At 39.3% G+C, this 19,728-nt stretch overlaps 1 protein-coding gene across 3 annotated transcripts in view; it reads left to right on the top strand.

The window, feature by feature from the left end:
- Positions 1 to 19,728, top strand: part of CCDC88C (coiled-coil domain containing 88C) — a 95,716-nt gene that overhangs the window by 68,336 nt on the left and 7,652 nt on the right. For all 3 annotated transcript variants that reach the window (XM_014311858.2, XM_031066167.1, XM_031066166.1), the window contains exons 15-25: positions 196 to 1,266; positions 3,461 to 3,588; positions 4,457 to 4,598; positions 5,208 to 5,396; positions 5,779 to 5,940; positions 7,118 to 7,395; positions 11,927 to 12,070; positions 13,422 to 13,608; positions 13,843 to 13,988; positions 15,185 to 15,274; positions 16,049 to 16,290. In XM_014311858.2, coding sequence (XP_014167333.1) covers positions 196 to 1,266; positions 3,461 to 3,588; positions 4,457 to 4,598; positions 5,208 to 5,396; positions 5,779 to 5,940; positions 7,118 to 7,395; positions 11,927 to 12,070; positions 13,422 to 13,608; positions 13,843 to 13,988; positions 15,185 to 15,274; positions 16,049 to 16,290 — 2,779 coding nt within the window. The remainder of the gene's footprint in view (positions 1 to 195; positions 1,267 to 3,460; positions 3,589 to 4,456; positions 4,599 to 5,207; positions 5,397 to 5,778; positions 5,941 to 7,117; positions 7,396 to 11,926; positions 12,071 to 13,421; positions 13,609 to 13,842; positions 13,989 to 15,184; positions 15,275 to 16,048; positions 16,291 to 19,728) is intronic.

Below are 19,728 nucleotides of genomic sequence, written 5' to 3'. Positions count from 1 at the left end.
GTAGCACAGTTTTTAATTCATTCAGATCAATTTTTTTAAGAGTTTGGGTTCTTGGTTACCAAGTCAGTAATTTGCTGAGAAATTTGTCTTGGATTAAATGGATATGATTTTGTTAATGGTCATCTCTCAGCTTTAGGACTAATTTGTACCATACTTTAAAGTAGATTAATAACATTTGCACAACTGTTTATGTAGATAAAGGACCTTAAACAAGAAAATGATCACCTTAATCAAGTTGTCTTATCCCTGAGACAAAGATCACAAGTGAGCAGTGAGGCAAGAGTGAAAGATATTGAAAAAGAGAACAAAATCCTTCATGAAACTGTAACCGAGACAAGTAGCAAACTGAGCAAGCTGGAATTTGAGAAGAAACAATTGCAGAAGGATTTTGACCAGGTTAGAGAAAAAGTAGAAAGAGTGGAAGAAATGGAAAAAGAGCTCCACCGGCTGGAGAGGGAGAATGAACAGCTCACAAAAAAGGCAGCAGTGATGAAAATAGTGACAGAAAAAGTGGAAGTTCTTGAGCAAGAAAATGGTGATCTGGAAGTGGAAAATAGGAAATTAAGAAAATCCTTGGACACATTACAAAATATTTCCATCCGTCTTGGTGACCTGGAAAGGGACAACAAGCAATTGGATGAAGAAAATCTGGAACTTAGAAGAGTGGTAGAGACCATGAGATTTACTAGCACAAAAATGGCACAAATAGAAGCAGAAAATAAAGATCTGGAGAGGGAGAAAGAGGACTTAAGAAAGAATGTGGAAATGTTAAAAGCAATGAACAAGAAATCAGAGAGGCTGGAGCTAAGCTATCAGAGTATCAGTTCTGAAAACCAGAGACTTCAGCAAATTGTGGAGAACAGCAGTAAAAAGATCCAGGAATTAGAAAAAGAAATTCAAGGAATGGAGAGTGAAAATCAGGTCCTCCAGAGGAACCTTGAAGAGCTAAAGGTTTCTGCCAAACGTCTAGAGAGCTTAGAAAAGGAAAACAAAGCCCTAGAACAAGGAATGTCTCAGCTAGAAAAAGACAAAAAAATGCTAGAGAAAGAAACAAAACGGCTTTGGCAGCAAGTGGAGCTGAAAGATGCTATTTTGGATGACAGTACAGTAAAGCTAGCAGTCGCTGAGAAGGAAAACAAGACACTAGAAAAGGAAATTGCTCGATTCAGAGAGTCATCTTGTAAACTGAAAGAGTTTGAAAAGGACAATAAAGACCTTCTAAAACAAGTTACAATTGATAAGAGAACACTAGCTACACTGAGAGAGGTAAGCAAGTTAATTCTACTGGGTTCTATGCTGCTATTTTTTTTTTCAGCTCAGTGAAGTACTAAAGGGATATATCTGTCCCACAGGACATCTTCACAGCCTTAACAACAGTCACTTGAAAGTGTTGTCTTGGAAAGTGGAACATGCCAAGAACTGCACTTGGTGCAGTTGTGCAGTGTCCACTTTGTGTCCACAATACACTCTCTAAATTACATCTTTTTTCATGCAGAATAAAATTGTACAACAGCTCTTATGTGGTGCCTGTTAACCAAAGACTTTGATACTTTCACTAACCATGACTACAAAATTGTTTGCTAACTTGAGAGCTCCAGTGGGGGAGATTGACTCTCAGGCCTAGAAATGTCTAGCACTTGCTGAGGACACATAGACATCCCTGTTCTGAAAGAGACAAAACCGTCCCAAATGATCAACCTAAACCAGCTGCACCAAGATTTTGCTTTACAGCTACCTTACAGCACCTTTCCCCAAATGCTTCCCTGCTGGATGAGAGCATGCTAAGCTGCAGTGGTCTCTCCCTGTGCCAAGCATTAGGACATTGGCAATCTGAGGATGTGTGTGCTAGAGCCTGACACTTTTATAATATTGCAGTTTGCTCTCATTGCCTGTCCTGGCTGCTGTTGTCCTGCCAGCACCAGATTTCCTGTGAAGGACTGTTTAAAGGAAAAAGGGTTGTGCTGCAGTGAAATAGATAAGTTTAGCAAGATTAATACAGTAAGCAATTGCTTACCTCAAGGTTTAGTTTTATTTCAATTTTTGAAGCATTAGTGTAATTTTGAGGAGGAGAAATAAAGTCTGTCAGAAACACTTGATGCAGTCCCAAGTTACGTTTCTATCCAACTTTCCTTAAAAATTATTAAAACAATATCATTTCTGAGAAGGCTCCTCTATAATCTTTCCATTCTCAGAATTTTGCAGATTTCCAATGGTGCACACCCATACAGTAGCCCATCTTCTTTTCTTTAGTTACTTTCTGTAGATCCTGCAGAAGGAGTTCATGGATGTTGAAGGGACCTGTTTACAGATCACTGGATGGGCACTGACCGTAACCATGTTTTTTTACCTTGCCATGTGAATGAATTAATGGCTAAATTTTTGATGTCAGAGGACTATTGAATACCTACTTTGACAAAGTATTTTATAAAGTTTTATTCTTGATTCTGTTTGACATTCAGGATATTTTTTTAATTTAAAGTTCTTCTAGCTTTTTTGTTCTTTCTTCATGTGTTTAAGAAAACTTTTAACAGAAACACAAGCAATGTAGATCTCTATGGTGCATTTGTAGTTCAGAAAATTTTGAATGGTAGGGATCTTCACACTTAGCTATGCACCAAAAATAATCTGTCCTTTTTAGAAATGCAGGTGGCACTATGTCTCCCCAGGCCATTTCCACACAGACCACTTTACTGGCATGACAGCAAAGCATTGTCCCAATAAAATTTCTGGTACAGCACCACCAAGTCTTCTCCTTGTATGACTTCCTTGCTGGGTTCTGCTTTAGTTTCTTCCCAAAGAAACCTAAATGAAACCAGGCTGCACCAGTAGATACCAGAATAAGTGACCAAGCTCTCATGTCCAGAGCTGTCCGGTCTCTTACTCTACAATATAGTTACACTTTTGAAATTTTGGGCAGTAATTTACCATATGTGAGAAACTCAGTGCTTTATTCACTGCTGACCCTGTTACCAAGTCCCTTGGTAATAAAATCACAGCCACAAAACCTCAGGAGGCTTCCAAACTGAAGTCCTGTTGCTCCTGTGTGTGTGTACCAGTGCTGGCAGGGCTTTTTGTCCTAGCTGAGAGGTGGAAACTCCCCCTGCTGGTGTCCCCTGCCCTGCACACATCCTTGTGTTGCTCAGAGATGGGGTGGTGTCTCTTGGCCTGCACATTCCCTCCTTCAGCAGTCAGGCACAAAGCCAGTGTTGGCAGAAATGGTTCAGTACAGTGAGTGAAACAAAGGCCAAAAGAAGCATTCTGCAGATTTATTTCAAGTGACCTATAAATAAAACCAATCAGTTTAATTCTGCAGTCAGCTGTCACTGATGAAGAATTTTAACTGACCTACTTGAAACTAGGATTTTATCCAATGGATTTTTCAGTACTCTTAAAAATGTATAGTGCTTGATAATTACCACCACCCTTTGCATAGCAACTAATTGTGTTAATGCTGTTTCAGGATTTGGTCCTGGAAAAGCTGAAGAGTCAAAAGTTGTCCAGTGAGCTGGACAAACTGAGCCAGGAACTGGAGAAGATGGGATTGAACAAAGAGCTGCTGCTGGAGGATGATAATGGCAATGATGACACGTAAGGAAATTAAGCTCCTCCAGTCATTCTTTTGGCTCAGCCTAACTGGAGCCCTTTGCCTTTCTTTTTGGTTCTCATCTGCCTCCTTGCCATTACCCTTAACAGTTTTGGACATAAACTACATTTTTCTGAGGCAAGCTTGGCAGCATACTGTAATTTTTGCAAAGCATTTTCTTGGGTGGAAGGAAGAAATGCCACTTTCTGTCCCCATGCTAGCAGTGTTACTACAGTTCCTCTGTACTCCCCAGCAGAGTAGCTGGGTAGCTATTTCAGTGTGTATTTCTCTTCATGTAGAACGGTGTCTATTAAACAGTCTCTGTCATTACTTCATGTAACTGATGGTCTAGATACCTGTTTATATAAACATAGATGTTACCTAAGAAATATCTGATGGCAAGGATTTCCTTTGTAAGTTCTATAGTAATGAACAGAAAATCCCAACAACCTGTTTGTATATTGGCTTCTTGATAAGACCTACTTAGAGAAACCTACTCATCTTGTAGGAATCTTTAAATTGTGGATCTTCCTCCTTGTTAAGAATCTACAAAAGAGCCATAAGAAGAGTGTAAATATGGGAAAAAGAGAGAAACTTATTTTCTTTCAAGTAATGTAACTCTTTGATATTTCTGTAGAACTATGCTGGTGTTAATCGCTATTAAAATTGATTGGATTGTCCATAAGTGAATTCCCCAGCTATATTATATCAGTAGTTGTCTGCAGCAGTAGAGGAAATAATTTTCCTGAAGAAGCAGGCAGGTATAATTTAACATGCAGTGAGACTGGGAGCAGGTGAAGGTGAAGTCTGCTGTTTAGATGGTGGCTCATATCCTAGTGGCAGACATCAGAAAGCTATTATCATATTTTTCAGAAAATACAAGCTTCTGGAAAGCAAAACTGAATCAGCACTAAAATCAACTCTAGCTGTGAAAGAGGAGAAGATTGCAATGCTGGAAGCGCAAGTGAAAGACTTTCTGAACTTGAACCAGCAGTTACAGAATGATCTAAATATGGTAAGAGCTTAAGTGAACTTAATTTTTCACATTGCAGTTCTGTACATGCGCATGTTTGGGATTTTTTGGTTTGAGATTTGATTTTTTTTTTTAATTGAAGAACAGCTTTGTTCTTCTTGTTGCCCCTCCCTATACACATCCTTCCTAAGAACCGTTTTTTCACTGGACTGCCTTTTTTTTGTCCCTTTCTATGTAATGACACAAAATTCATAAAAAAATTTTGGGCTAGGGGCACATCAGGAGGGGTTTTCTTGGATAACTGCTTTGTAGATCTGTTTTCCCTTTTTTTTTCATTGGCATGGTTGTGTTTTTCTGCCTTGTTTAGTGGAAACATGGGCTGAGGAAGACTGCAGTTGAAACATCTCCCCTAAGAACAGCCTGTTTGTTAGGTGACAGTGAGCTTGAGTCTAAAGGCACCTGACATGAGGGCAAGAGATGTGGATTCTTTCACCTGTCTGTGTCTCAGCTTCCCTGTCTGTGAAGTGGGGTAATGGTTGTTGAATCTCTGAAAGTCTGTACAGTGCAAGAGAGGAGTGACATTTCCCATCATTATTAATGCATTATTCCAGTTCCTTCAGTGTTAAGGGTTGTTGCTTGTTGAATGTGTAGGTGAAGAAGGACTTTGATGCACTCAAGCAGACTCAGCAGGATGGGCAGTATGCTCAGAAGTCACTGAGGAATTCAGCAGAGAAGCTCATTGCCAACCAGCAAATGAATGAGAAATTGGAAACAGGGCACCAAGAGGCCACTACAGAGCTGCTGAAACTGAAGGACAGGGCCATTGAACTGGAAAGGAATGTAAGCCTTCTGTTTCTTCTTAGCTCATAGACTTCTCTTGTGCTCTTGAGTGGGTTGGTGGAAATTGCATTTTTGAGCTTAAAGGAATCTAGTAGGTTTTCTGGAGCACCCAAGTCTACCAGATTCCTTGGATGTCTCTTAGGACTGTGTGGGACTTAAGTGCTTCATGTGTCTTGTATCCATCTTGTCCCATCTTTGCAGGGACAGATTCTGTGTGTTAACATCTGTCCTACCTTCATTTATTGCTGCAAAGAGGTTTTTTTATGCCTTTGTTGCAGAATGATCATCACTAATTGGTTCTCATCTTTGAAAGGACTCCAGATAATCAAGGACAGCTGTTTCTTTTCTTCCTGTCATCCCTTCAATGCCATCTCTCTTTCAGAATGCAGCCCTGCATACTGAGAAGCAGCTGCTTAAGGAACAGCTAAAGCATTTGGAAACACAGAATGTCTCCTTCAACACTCAGATCCTGACACTACAGAAACAAAATGTCTTCCTTCAAGAGCATAACACTGCCCTGCAGACACAGACAGCCAAACTCCAGGTTAGAACATCCTTGTGCATCTGTGCCAGGAGGTTGGATTTGATTACTGTAGTGTGGAGGAGATGACAATAATGAAATGTTTGTCTTGATAGGCTGATGTAATGATGGAAAGATGAAACCCAGGAGGTGGAGCTTCATTTGAGGTCTGAATTTCTCCAAGCTAGAAGGGAAATTGGGTCTGTAGCCAATGTCTGGTTGCTACCTTCAGCAAGAAGGTGGTTATTTAGAGAGAATAAATTAAAATAATTACAGCAAAATCCAGATGTGTTATTCCAGAAGCTACACTTCTGAAATAAAAAAAAAGCTTTTCTTTTTTGTGTTAATGCTATGCCTGTGAAAGAGCTAAGCAGAAATGGAAAGAGGACAAAAATCAGCTCCCCTTAGGTGTTGTAGCAATGAGCTCCAGTCACAGTTTTCAGACTTTCAGACAAAATGTCAAAGTTGCCAGTGGAAAAGATACTCTTAAAAATTACTTGATTTTAAAAAAAACTTGCTTTGAGAAGACGAGTTTCAAAGGACAACATTGGATTAACTGTATTTCTTTAGCATGACTCACTTTTCAAAGTTTTCCTCTTGCACGTTCAGAGATGGAGAGATGGGGGTTTTTTGTTCTTATTGTTTCCCATCTGTAATTGACTTATATTATTAGCAAGTTTCCCATTTGTAACTGACTTATATAAAATCAGTGCACCATCTCTCTACTGAAACCAGACTTGTTAGGAGTACTGCTCACATACACAGTGTTAGGAGTATTGTCCACATACACAGCGATGCAGTTAATGTTTCTGAGTATGGGGGAACTTGAGTTTTATTACTTGAACACAAATACAGGGTAACTTTTGACTCTGATCATGATTGTCAGAAATGCAGTTGAATTGTGAGTATTCCAGATCATCTTGGTCTTTGGGTTCAAGAGCTTCTGGAAGAACAGTGTATTTTCAGTTTAGAGGTGATTGTGATAATTTTCATACTGCTGACAGCATAGCTTTATGTGGTGCATACTGCCAGCAGTACTCCCAAAATGATGCCAAATTGTACATAGATGTCTTAAGTCAACAAGGCGCAGTGTAGGCATTTTTGACTAACTCTATATGGATGTAAGCTGCTACGAAATGTTTGTTGCATGTACCAGTAGATGTGAATAAGTAACATTTACTTTTTACTTGCAAAACTTCAGGTAGAGAATTCAACTCTCAGCTCCCAGAGTGCTTCACTGACGGCCCAGAATGCTTTACTGCAAAATCAGCAGACAGCCAAGGAGAACGAGAATGAAAATCTGCTGAAACAGAAGGAGCAGCTGAAAGCTGAGTATGAGTCGTTGCTTCAGGACCATGAACACCTTACTTCACTGCATGAACGGCAGTCTGCAGAGTATGAAAGGCTGATAAATCAGCACAGCTGCCTGAAAACATTACACAAAACCCTGGATCTGGAGCACAAAGGTCTGCGTGAGAGGTACGCTCACTCCTCAGGGGTATAGTGAGGTGAAAATGTGCCTGTTACAATTTAACCTTAAATGTTGTCTCCGATTACAAACAGAAATTACAAAGTTGTTGCCCTGAAAAAGTGCCTAGTCATTCCTATTGTCATTGGGATATTAGATGAAAATATTTGCAAAGCTCTAGATTTTAGATCTCTAAAGGTGGCAGAACAGAGGTGACTCTGGTGTCTCTGTCCAAACCATAAAGTCTGCAGGTCACCCAAATGTGAGTAGTGGGTATCTTGAGAAATTTCAGTCATTGAACCTTTTGACATCCATGTCATGTTAAAGGAGGCTCTCTGAAGGAAGCTATATTGACCAAACTATGAGATAATGATGTATTAATAATTTTCTTGTAGTTCTCATAATCTAAAGTTTTTGCTTCAAGCCCTTCAGTTGAATTAGAAAATCAGTAAACTGTTAATTCTTTAGTCTCTAGTCACTGTCATTTTCTGACAATTGTGCATGAATTGAACAATACACATAATATATTGCTACAAAAATGTTGCTCTGCCTACTTCTCAAATGTCTCTTATATTTTTCAGTGATCTTCCTCAAGACACTTTTATTTAGGTTTAATTTCTGTGCAAGATCATGAGTTGGGTTCAGAGCAGCTTAGTGGTGATCAGTCCTTGATGGTGGACTGCAAACTGGTGCTAAACTTTTCTTTCTGAAAGACCAAGGAGCTGGCAAATACTATGTGTGGTAGATTTTTATAAAGTACAGAAGTAAACTATTGTGATTAAAATATCCACTAGGGCTGTGTGGCAGGACAGCTGCTCGGCTGTCAACTAAATGAGCTGTAAGTGATTACATAGACACTGTTCCTGCTTACCAAGTCTTTCTCAGACTGATTAATGGCTCTCATTGATTCAGGCTTTGCTTGAGATTACTACACTGCAGTGTGTTAAGGCAATTTGCTGTATTCTTTCTTTGCTTGATGAGTACCAAACACTAAGCAGCTCTAGCCTAAGGAAAAAGTGTTTTTCAAAGAATAGGCTATCTGTAGAGGGTCACCACTGTAATCATTAACAGTTTGGACCCTTCTGAGGTGTGACTCCCAGTGAGAGGTGTTGCAGGGGAACAGATGGTGGCCTTCTCTATATTCAAAACAAGTTGAGTTTTGGCAGTACTAAGTGTGCAGTATCCTCCTCAGCAGATCAGTCTTAAAAGATACTTATCAAGGTGATTTGTCCAAGGACTTCATTTGGCTGTCAGGAAAAAAGCCACAAGCTACTTTTTTAATGCATGTTTTGTTCTCCCTCCATCATGTGCTGCTGAGGGAGCAGAAGGGAGAAAGAGTAGCATAAGAAAAGTTTTCTTACACCTCTTCTTTTTAACTAAGGTCTGTGACTGCTAAGACGGAATATTTCACTTTCATGTTCAGCTAGAATGCACCACCTGCTAAGTTTTCCTCAGAACAGCTCAGTGCAACCAAATTTTCTTGTGTGGTGTTTAGGAGATGGGTTTTGCATGTCACAACTCCAAGGTGATTGGTTTTCCTCAGCTGGTGACAGCACTGTAATCAGAGTTCTGTTGCTTAGGGCAGGATTACACGTCCACACAAACCTATGACTTCAGCTTGTCTAGGAAGATCCACAGCAACTTCAGTTAGCTTGTGCACATCCAACAACATGTACAGCTAAGGTCCCAAAGGTTTGTGTAGTTCACTCTGCTGCATTCCAACCACAGAATATTTTCTGCACCTGAGCAAACTTCATTAAACCGCTTTTGGTTCTGTCTGCACATATTAACACTGCAGTGGGGATTTAATAATGGGTTGTTTGTAACTGCAGTGAAATGGCCTGTCATAGCCCAGCAAACCACAGATGTGTGGGTTTGGCTCAGCAAGGAGAGGAGAGTTAGTATGTTAGGGTCATTTACCATTAATAGCAGTTTTTTGACTTTGAGGTGTGTGTCTGACGGTCTCAGTGAACACAGAAAGGCTGGCTTCTGCATTTTTGAAACTGCTTTACATATTGCATGTTACTAAGGGAAGGGAATAATTTTGTAGCTACAGATGATTAACAGATCTCTGAGCATTTCTTTGTGGCTTAGTCTGGAGAAGTCTAATCCTGCAGATACACTGGGGAAAGAATCCCTGCATTGTAGGGTTACATATTGCAGGAAGTTGTATTATTATTATTACCAGTGCTGCCTGGTAGTTATTTTTCTGAGTTCCTTTTGTCACACCTTTTATCATAGCTGAGCATTTTCAAAATTGTCTCAGTCACAAATATCTACCCATAGTATTTCTTCTCAAAAAGCAGCAGAAAGAATAAAAGCCAAAAGGAGTAAAGAGGACTACATTTCCTCAGTCCGAGGAATGGATTGTGTCAGAGCCAAAATGAATTCTATATTCATGTATAAGAAAATCTTTTTGAAACTCTTCTGTCTAAGAGCCCGATGCTTTAAAAAGTGAAATGAACATGAGTTTCGAATAGTCTACAGGAAGGGTAACCTGGTCCCTGGTGGTCGAGCTTGTCAGATTGCACAGATTGTGCTCAAATTGTAGACTCCAGGCTGAATCTCTACTACAAGAAGATTTTGCCTGGGGATTTCAGTTGGGCTCCGGACACAAACAATCATTTCCATTTTTGCAGACAGTCTCTCTCCTCTTCCTTACCTTTCACCTAACAACTAGGGGAGCAGCTGACTCCGGCTCAATGTGGCAGCCTGTGGTGCTGGGCCTGGCTGGTAATGCTGGACCAGTATTCTGCTTCTCTTTAAAACATAGAGGGCTTGGATAAAAATGAACAGAGTAGCCCTATCATACGGAGACAGCAAAAGAATTTACAGTGCAATTTCTGCAGAGACAGCCATGGTAATCTCTGCCAAAGGACTGACTGAAGTTTGTGTTCTCAGACTCTGCATCAGCACAGTTTGTCTAAAATGCTTCTTGGAGCTGGATGTGAAACCTTCCTCTGCTTTCAGGTTCTTCCATTTGTTGTATGGACATTGAATTTGAAATGTCCCAGAGCTGAATGGAGTGAGAAAACAAATAAATAAGGTTAATTAAACTCTACTGCTGTTACTGGGAATGAGTAGCATAAAGCAGCTTTTGTCTGGGAGACAGGTACTTTCCTGTGTGGCCCTTCAATGGACTGGAATTTGGGACAGGCTGTAATTTGACCCTGGGATGAATGGAATGGTAGGCTGAAAGAAAAACAAGTTGGCAGGAGTCAGTGTGTTTGGTGCTGTCTGCTGGTTTTGGTTTTGTTTTGAAGTTTTCATGACTGCAGAGTAACTGTGCTCTGCATTCATCTCTGCTGGCATAAGAGTCACAGAAAGATGCTTGTTCTCTTTAGCTTTTTAAGCAACGCTGCATCTTCCACTTTGATTCTCTTTTAAAAGTGCTTGAAAGAGTATTTCTCCATTTTTGACACAGATGTACGTGATAGTTTGGGGCAATACCCTTTTATTGCAGTGACCAAAATTGTGCTGATGACTTTTGACACTGACTGCACCAATGGCCCCAGTGGCCTCTGCTGGTGTGCGTGGGGACATATTCTGACAGAAGCCACCAGAAGAAAGATCTGGGAACAGCTTGCTGCCTCGTGAAATGATGTCAGTCCACCTCTTTCTTCTAAGGGTTTTCTGGATGCAGGTGGTGTAGCACCTTAGGGAGGCTGAGCCTGCCTAATCCATGCCCGTGCCAAATATCAGGGAAGTTGTTCCACACCTCGGTTACTTCAGCATTCCAGAGATCAAAATTAAAGAGAGGGCTGATGCCATCAGCTCTCTCTCTCTCTCTCCCCATCTCCCTGCCCTGAATGGTTTATGCACAAGTTATATAAACCAAATAATAGTGCAAGCCTAGATGTGAACACTGGTTTTGCTCTTGGTTTTTTTCACTAATGAGCAAATAGAGCAACTCAAGGAGATGAGTCAGCCTCTGCTTAAAGGTGTTTTGCTGTCAACTCACTGATACCTCATCATCTGTCTGGAATATGCAGGAGATTAGTAGATGTGCAGGATGCTATTACCTATGCATATAACCTAATAAGGATTAGGTGGCTCCCTAACAAACTCTTGCTCATTGCACTGCTTTCCTGTTGCTTTTTGGGAGCTACTTTCTAGTCAGGTTTTTGACTCTTGCCACTGTCAGTTATTTGTGACTGGGTGACTGGGATTCCAGTTTAGTGATGTAGTTTCCACCCATTTTGCAGAATCTAATGCTTTTACTAAATGACCAGAATCTGAAATTGAAGTAAGATTCCGGCAGTTGCGTTCCTGTTTCCTTAAAAAATGCTTTTCTTTTTCTTTTTTTTTTTCTCAAGACTTCTCTGCTGACTTGTATACTAAGTTGAATTTTCATGCATAATGTTGAATTCTTCAGCTTTGGTAGAACTTATGTGGTAGAACCACATAAATGGGGATGAAATAAATAAAGCCAGGAAACAAGATGCTTTCTAATCATTGTGGTATTACCTATTAAAAATATTAACCCAGAGGAAGAAAAATGTTTAAATGAAAACTGAGTGTATGCTGTTCTTCCTTTTGCAGATACAACAGTTTAACGAAACACAAAGCAGAATTGGAAGAGTTGGAATTAGTTTTAAAAAATGAGAGAGAGGTTTTGCAACAAGAGAGAAGATCAAATGCAATAACCACTGGGGAAAATCAGAAGCTGAGAGAGGAACTGGATAGGTATGGTTCCTTTGCTAAATTTTTTACATATATCAATTAAAAGTCAATTATGCAAAACACGGATGTGTTGCTTTAGCTCTGAAATACCTTCATATAACGTGTCTGTTCTTCTTTTCTCTATTTTGGTATTGTTAATTTGGTAATTTTTACTTGTTAAAGATTGTCAGCTTCATGAATACTGTCAACTGATACTGTTATTTGGTGCTTCAGACCTGGGACCTTTGCTCATACAAAATAAGCTTCCACATGTGGTTGGTTCAGTTCAAAAGCATTTTCTGCAATAAATTGTTTCCAAGCACTTGCCTTTGGGCAGAACTACAAATGCCCAAGCCCCCAAATTATACTGTCTTTTTTCCCCTTGAGGAGCACTGGTTTGTGGTCTTTGCACAATATGATTTTAGCTCTAGGAGTTACCATTGTTTATTTTCTGCTGCCCAGAGAAAATTGACATTCCTGTTATTAAAAGCAGTCTTAGGGACTCTCGATCAGGGGGTAGCTGTTAACTTAGGGCAGAGCCCCTTTTGAGAGCCACACCCAAGGTTCTCCCTGTAGCCCTGTTCATACTACGAAGTGTTCTGAGAATCTCTGTGGTGCAAATGAGCGGCCAAGAGCACATCAAGTTAAAGCAATGTCAGGTTGAATCATATTTAAAAATTACATTTTAAATTAAGCTACAATTGTACAAGTGTACTTTAGAACAGTATAGAGCTCTTGAGAGGTTTTCTCAAGTTTGCTGCTCCTAATTAATTTTCTTGGGGACAAAGATGTTGCATAGTGTTGATTGCAGGGCTGGCAGAGAACCAGGCTTATCTGTCAGCAGATACAGAACTTAATCTGTTCATTTAGTTATTTATTGTTGTGCCTTCCTGATTTGTAGACATTTTTAGATTTACCTAAAAGTGTAAAAGAATGCCACAGTATCTTCTTACAACACCACAGTGTTTCACACTTCAGGACACTTAAATGCTCATATTTCATGCATCAGGATAAAAAAATAACATGTGAGTTTTCTTTATTTGTGCCAAATAGAGCTGCCTTTGTATCCCAATGCTCTTAAATACATTGTGCCTCAGAAATTTGTGGTGTGTTTCTTCCATATTGAAGAAGTAGCAGTTTTATTTTTCATGTATTTTCCTTTCAGTTATTTTGTAAATTTGATATTTTTTTTTTGGTAATGTTACCACTACTTCTTAAAATTTTATGAAATGCTTAGAATAAAAATGTCCTTAGGAGTTACTCTTTGGAACTATGTTTGATTTAGTGAGCGCTGCAAACTGATAGTGTGGTCTTTGAATGTGAGGTCATTTCTGTGAAGTGTCCTTCATAAGCCTGCTGTCTTCTTGGTGTTTAGGGTGAATTTCTTGCACAACCAACTAAAGGCAGAGTATGAAGGGCTCCATTCACACACTAAAGAGCTGAAAACTTCCTTGAACAACTCTCAGCTGGAGTTGAATCGTTGGCAAGCTCGCTATGATGAGCTGAAAGAACAGCACCAGTCCATGGATATCTCTCTGACCAAGCTGGATAACCACTGTGAGGTGAGTGGCTGTGAATACCCAGCTACCGCTGCTGTTGGGCTAGAGAGCTGCCATACGTGCTATGAAGCTTTGGGCATGCTGTATATAGAAGGTTAAACTATGTAACAACACTCCCATATAGTTTGAAGTGTGTAGGTTTTTATCTTGGGTTACCATGCTATTGTGTTATCTTGATTATGGTGCACTTCAGGGAAGCCAGATGGAGAGGAAAGATTAATTTGTCTTGTTTCATAGCTCCTGTCCCGTCTAAAGGGAAATCTGGAAGAAGAAAACCATCATCTCCTGAGCCAGATTCAGATGCTGAGCCAGCAGAATCAGATGTTACTGGAGCAGAACATGGAGAGCAAGGAGCAGTATCATGAAGAACAGAAACAGTACATGTAAGAAAAAAGAGATTTGAATTGTGAAACCTTAAGTAATCTAGACAAATATAGAATACAAATGATCTATCAGGACTAGAAGAGCAGGCAGTGGAATGATGGGTCTTCTTGACATCTGTTGGAAAAGGGGACGTTTGTTAGCAGATAAGTGTAATAGGAGAAAGCAGAAAATGTTTCCACATCGCCTTACTGCAAAGGGTTGTTCACAAAACACCTGGGCAAACACAGCTCTTTTCAAATTATTCAGATGAACCTATGTGGAAAATACAGTTAGAAAAGATGGAATGCTAAACCCAGTGGTACTTCTCAAAGAAGAGGAGGTTGGAGGAAAGAGTTTTAAGGTTCTGGAAAACAGCCAAGTTGCAACAAAAATACAGTCTTATGGCAGTTATTTTGTATTTAGGTTCCTGAAGAATAGCAAATATTCATACTCCTCTTGCTTTTTTCATTTGCATTTCAAGAAATACCTGCTTTGATGTTGTTTTTAAGGATACAGACATCAACATACATTGCTGTGTCCTTCATGCCCAGGTTGACACGTTGACGTTAGATATCCTGTTAAAGATACTGTGTGTTTACAAAGAATCCTGCTTTTGCTGTAGTGAATTTCTCTTATAAGTATGAAAGAAGGAAGAAAAATGTTCTTAATCCCAAGAATTTTAGTTTAAGCACATCCGGATGATGTGGGAGTTACTGAGTTGACTTTTATAGCAGTACTGGTTTATATGGTTGAAGTGTTAGAAATTGTTTGCTGAAATAGGTTGAATGCAGTTCAGATGTTCTCTGAACTGTTCATCCTGGTGTCTGACTGTTCTATGATGGAGGTACATTTGCCTTACTGATTGAATGAAAATAAGATTTGCCAACTTCCCTGTGTAGGTTAACAAAATAATCAATAAAAACCACAATTAGTCGTAACACCCACCAAACAAAATCTGCCTGAGATATTAGTTAGTAATCTTGCACCACCATCTACTGTTGTTCTTTCACCTTTCATGCTTTATTGCAGAAAAATCACCCATCAGCATGGTTGGTAGGCTTTTGCATTGCCCTCTGCAAACAAGCTGTGAATCCTGAAGGTTCAGGATAGGAAGATATTTCAGTCTCTTTCTTCTCTTGGTGGCTTTTGGTCTTCAGTTTTTTGATTATGCTTAATTTCATACAGATGACTCAGAATATGCTTTCCCCCCTCACAGTGATAAATTGAATGCCTTAAGAAGACATAAGGAAAAACTTGAAGAGAAGATAATGGACCAGTACAAGTTCTATGATCCTGCTCCAAAAAAGTAAGTTCCACATGGATTCAGTTTTGCTGTACAGATCAGTGAGGGCAAGAAAAGGCTTTCCATAACTGACAATAACAGAAACTTCATCTGAAGTAAGGGTGGTGTCATCTCCACTTGTCTCTTCCCTCTCACTCTCCAAGATATTCCTGAAGCAGCAGGTTGTGCTAATGTAGAGTACAGGGCCTCATGTGGGGCCCTCTGTATTAACACTAGAATCTGAAACTCCCAAAATAATTGGGAAAGAACCACTTTGCTCCCACAATGGTGACTAAGCAGCGCTAGGAGCTTTCAGAGCTGCTCTTTCAAAGCAAGGGATAACCAGTCTGTTGGAGAGAAGGACTTAAAAATTATACTAAAAACAACAAAAAAGAGCCAAATTAATTCCACTATACATAGTTCTGAGTGATAACCTTAGCAAAGAGGCTTCAAAGCAGCTTTCATTTTTCCTCCTCAGTCTGTTCCTGTAGTGGAGTTTGTCACACTGTAAAAATGTCTTATGTGGCCCATATGTGTAGTTTAGATTTCTAGCAGAGGGAACAGTTGTCTTTCTCACATTTCTCATGCTGAAGAAATATTTCTGTAAAAGTAATTTTGACTTCAGTAGGGAAATGGATCTCAAGTGCTGTGAGATTCATGGTGTACTTTTTGAACCAATTCATGACTATAAACAAAAAATGTAGGATGGCTTGATGGCTTTAGCACAGCTGTAAACTTCTTTGGGGAATATTTCTTGTAGCATTTTCTGAATTCCATTCACAAAACCTGCTTTATCAGGAAAAACCCCTGGATTGGAGCCAGAGCCTTAGTCAAATTTATCAAGCCAAAGAAGGAGACCCCAAGGGAGCGGTTGAAACCAGCAGCAGAAAGCTCCACTTGGCATTCTGAATCTCCAGAGATGGTAAACTCTCCATCTGCGTCCCAAAAATGGAAACATCAACATGAGGGTCAGGATAATACCTCTCAAGGGTCAAACCCTGTGGAAGAGAGAGACAGCCCTGGGTGTTCTTCAAACAAAGGTAAGGAATGCCCAGCCTAAATTGATGAGCTGAAATTTTTTAAAAGAATATTTAATATATAGTGTATGTTAATGCCCAATCACATTATATTTTATGTCCTTTTTTGTTTGTTTTAGGGTTTTCTTTTCGTTGGTTGGTTTTGGGTTTGTTTGTTCGTTTGTTTTTTTAGTACAATAGAAGTTTTAGTATGCATAAAACCCTAAGCTAGAAATTTGACTAAACTCAGGAAGATAATAGGTTTGTTTTTGTTTTACTTTGCTTTCTTTCTTTTATCTTCTACTTCTCCATTCAGCCTCTGTTTGCCCAGATGTATTGCATAATACATTGTTACTGAATAAGTTGGTTCTAATACTTCATTTACTGGGGTTTACAGCAAAGCATTTAAAGCTGGATTATGGAATAGTGTGTGGTTCAGGCTCTTTGAGGGGTATGAGCTGGCTGACAGCCACTGCCAGCAGGTGGTGCACGTGCAGAACAAATAACCCATTTATTGTAAATAACCAATTCATCTTAATGTGGTGATTTTGGAGACAATACCATGTTTTGATTTAGAATTAAACGAGGAATTTTTCATGTAAAATGATGAAATTATTTTTTTAACACTAAGGAATATGAAAGGAAGATGGAATGATTTTCTGTTAAGTTAGTTTATACAGTAAATCAGATGTTCCTAATTATGGGAAATTGAAAAGAAAGTTTCTCAAAATAAATACTCTTCATCCTTATTAAAGGTAATATATATGTCCCAAGCTCTGTTTATTCCATTGAGATAATTTCTGTCAGCTTCTATACATAGATTGTTATACTCAGGAATACTTTCCAAGAAGCAATTTTGAAATTCATATTTGAATAATAATTCCTGTCTTCCAACTGTGGGGGTTGGGAAACAGAAGGGGAGTAGCTGAGAAAAGAACTCTTATTATAAACTACTGCAAGTACCTGTCTGTCCAAAGGTTTTGTTTTGATTGGGTAAAACTTTTTTGCTATTCTAATTCTTTGTGGTCACTTACTCACTTAAAGTAAAAAGAGGTGTTTTATGGAATAAGATCATCCATATGATTCCAGGTGTTTAACATGCATCCTAAGTTCAGCATGCGAAGTTGGGCTTGAGTTGCCCCAGAACAAGGCCTTTATGGAGTGCCAGAGACAACAGAAGGTCTCTGGAGCTTCATTCATTTTTTTGTTATGTGAAACACACTTAAGTGGAGATAAGGCTCACCAGTACTAAAGCCTAGGAGACATCTAGGAAATTTGAGTGTAAAAACAGTTTGAATGATCTAACAGTAATTTCTCAGTGGACTTGCTCAAATATTGCGTGTATGTGTTAATGTATGCCTTAATCTGAGTCAGATTAGATATGTTTAGCTATGCATTCATCAGTCCTCCATTATAGGTGTTGGTCATTGTTTTAGCCTTTTCTGTTTTTACTGGTTGTGTAGTCTTTAATCTGTGTTAAGTCATTTTAAGTTTTATTTATAAGACTTTTTTTTTTACTTTTTTTTTTTCTTCTTCTTTTTGGGATACCTGGGTGATAACAATTTAGCTGCACAGCGCAAAAAGATTGCCTTTTTGAGAAGCAAAAGCAAGGATAAAGAAAAGTCTCCTAAGTCTCCATCGAATCATCAGTCTTTCCCTAATCGGCTCCGGTTCTGGGCTTCTTCCCACATCCCATCCTCTCCTAATGAAATTCTTTCTTTCCCGGAACTGGGAGTTTTCTAACACCTTCTCTGTAACATTTATTTTCATTTATTTCTGACAAATATTAAAAAAAAAAAATTTAAAAAAATCCCACATGCCATAAAAGAACACGCACATTGATAGAGACACTCAGCATGTCTATACAATACTCTAAATACAAGCAAAGATTAGTGAACATGGACTTAATTTTTCCTGTAGAAGATGAATCACTATTGCACACTGTGGATCATTTCTTCAATGCAGCACACTTTAGGGGACCTCATGGCATACAGTTTGCGTATGTATATTGGCTGTGGTGCATGTTGTCAGTAAGTGAAGTTGCTATTTGCTTCAGTATTTTCTTGCAGTCATGTACTTGCATTGTGTCCAGTTAAAGTCTTGAACTGATTTGCTGTTGCTATGCTTTCTACAGTGTGGTAGTCCTACTAAAATAAAAATACAGTCTCAAGCTCCAGAGATTTTTTCCAATAGTCTGTGCTACTAAATTATTTCAAAAAGGAAGGTTTTATAACACCTTTTTCTGCTTTTCGGTAGTCTAGCTTTGAATGGAAGCTACTGGAAAAATTACTCTCAGCCAAGTGTCTTGATGCTCACGTTCAGACCTGATATTTAGCAAGGTTTTGTACTTCTAATTAAGAAAATTCATCTTGAATTGAGCTGACGTTTCAATTTCTTCTACTTCAGTTTCAACAGTTTTTTTTGGAAGAAGAATGTAGATTTGTTCTCTGAAGGCTGGGAATAACCTTCATTAATCCATTGCCCAGAATTCTTGTTGCCTAATACTCATGACCTGGTGGCTTCTGAAATGAATGTGCAGGTGCAGTCCCCACCTGTTAGAGAATTGGATGCAGCACGGGCAGTACGCTGCGGGGGGCTCAGCGGAGAGGCCAGAAGATCTTGTTTCCCTTCTCACTCTGAGAACTGTCCCCAGTGGCACAATCAGGGACTCTGGCAGAGCAGCCTGGTTTTTGTTGTCCATCTGGGGATTTGTGGAGAGTGTTAGTCTCCAGGGCAATTAATATTTTTGGCATCCGTGGAAGGTGTTAAGTGTATCTACAGAGTCAACTAGAAGTACAGATTCGTGTGTGAATCTTTAGCCAGTAATTGCCCCTGCAGGCATGGCATATGTTTAAATTCTGAGAGCAAGTGCTGGCAGAGTCTGTGGAGCCCATGCAGACCTAGGGAGAAAATAATGTTCCTGAATGAAGTCAGCTTCCAGGGGCCACCTAAGATGACAGCACATTTCTCTAATACAACTTCACAGCTGGTCTGTTCTCTGAACTGTCTGTCCATTGTCTCTGCAACTCGTTTATTTCGACTGCTGCACTCTGCTGCATTTTCAGCATTTAGTTTCTGTTGCTTAATATCAAGTATTCCATAGAAATATATAAAATCTAGAATCTTGGATCTCATTAGGAGTGTTTTCTGCAGTAAATTGTTTAAATTTTGTTCTGTGTGTGCCTTGAAGCATTACATTGACATTACAAGAAATTAATTAACCTGCTTTATCAGTAGAATATTATTTTTCAGATTCGTAATCTAAATAATATTCTAGCAGACAGTGTCAGTTATTCTCCTGCTAAGATTCCGGGAGCTCCACTTAAAAATCATTGCACCAGGACATTGTAAGAGCAGAGTTTCAGCCTTGTAAAGACTGAGCTCTTATCCACAGCAAAGATATAAACCCAAAAGCAGTTAGCTTAGTGCACGGATCATGATAGATAATTTTCAAATCAGCAT

The sequence above is a fragment of the Geospiza fortis genome, unplaced genomic scaffold (genome assembly GCF_000277835.1).
Source record: "Geospiza fortis unplaced genomic scaffold, GeoFor_1.0 scaffold23, whole genome shotgun sequence".
NCBI lineage: Eukaryota > Metazoa > Chordata > Aves > Passeriformes > Thraupidae > Geospiza > Geospiza fortis.
This window is presented reverse-complemented; position numbering and strand designations above follow the sequence as displayed.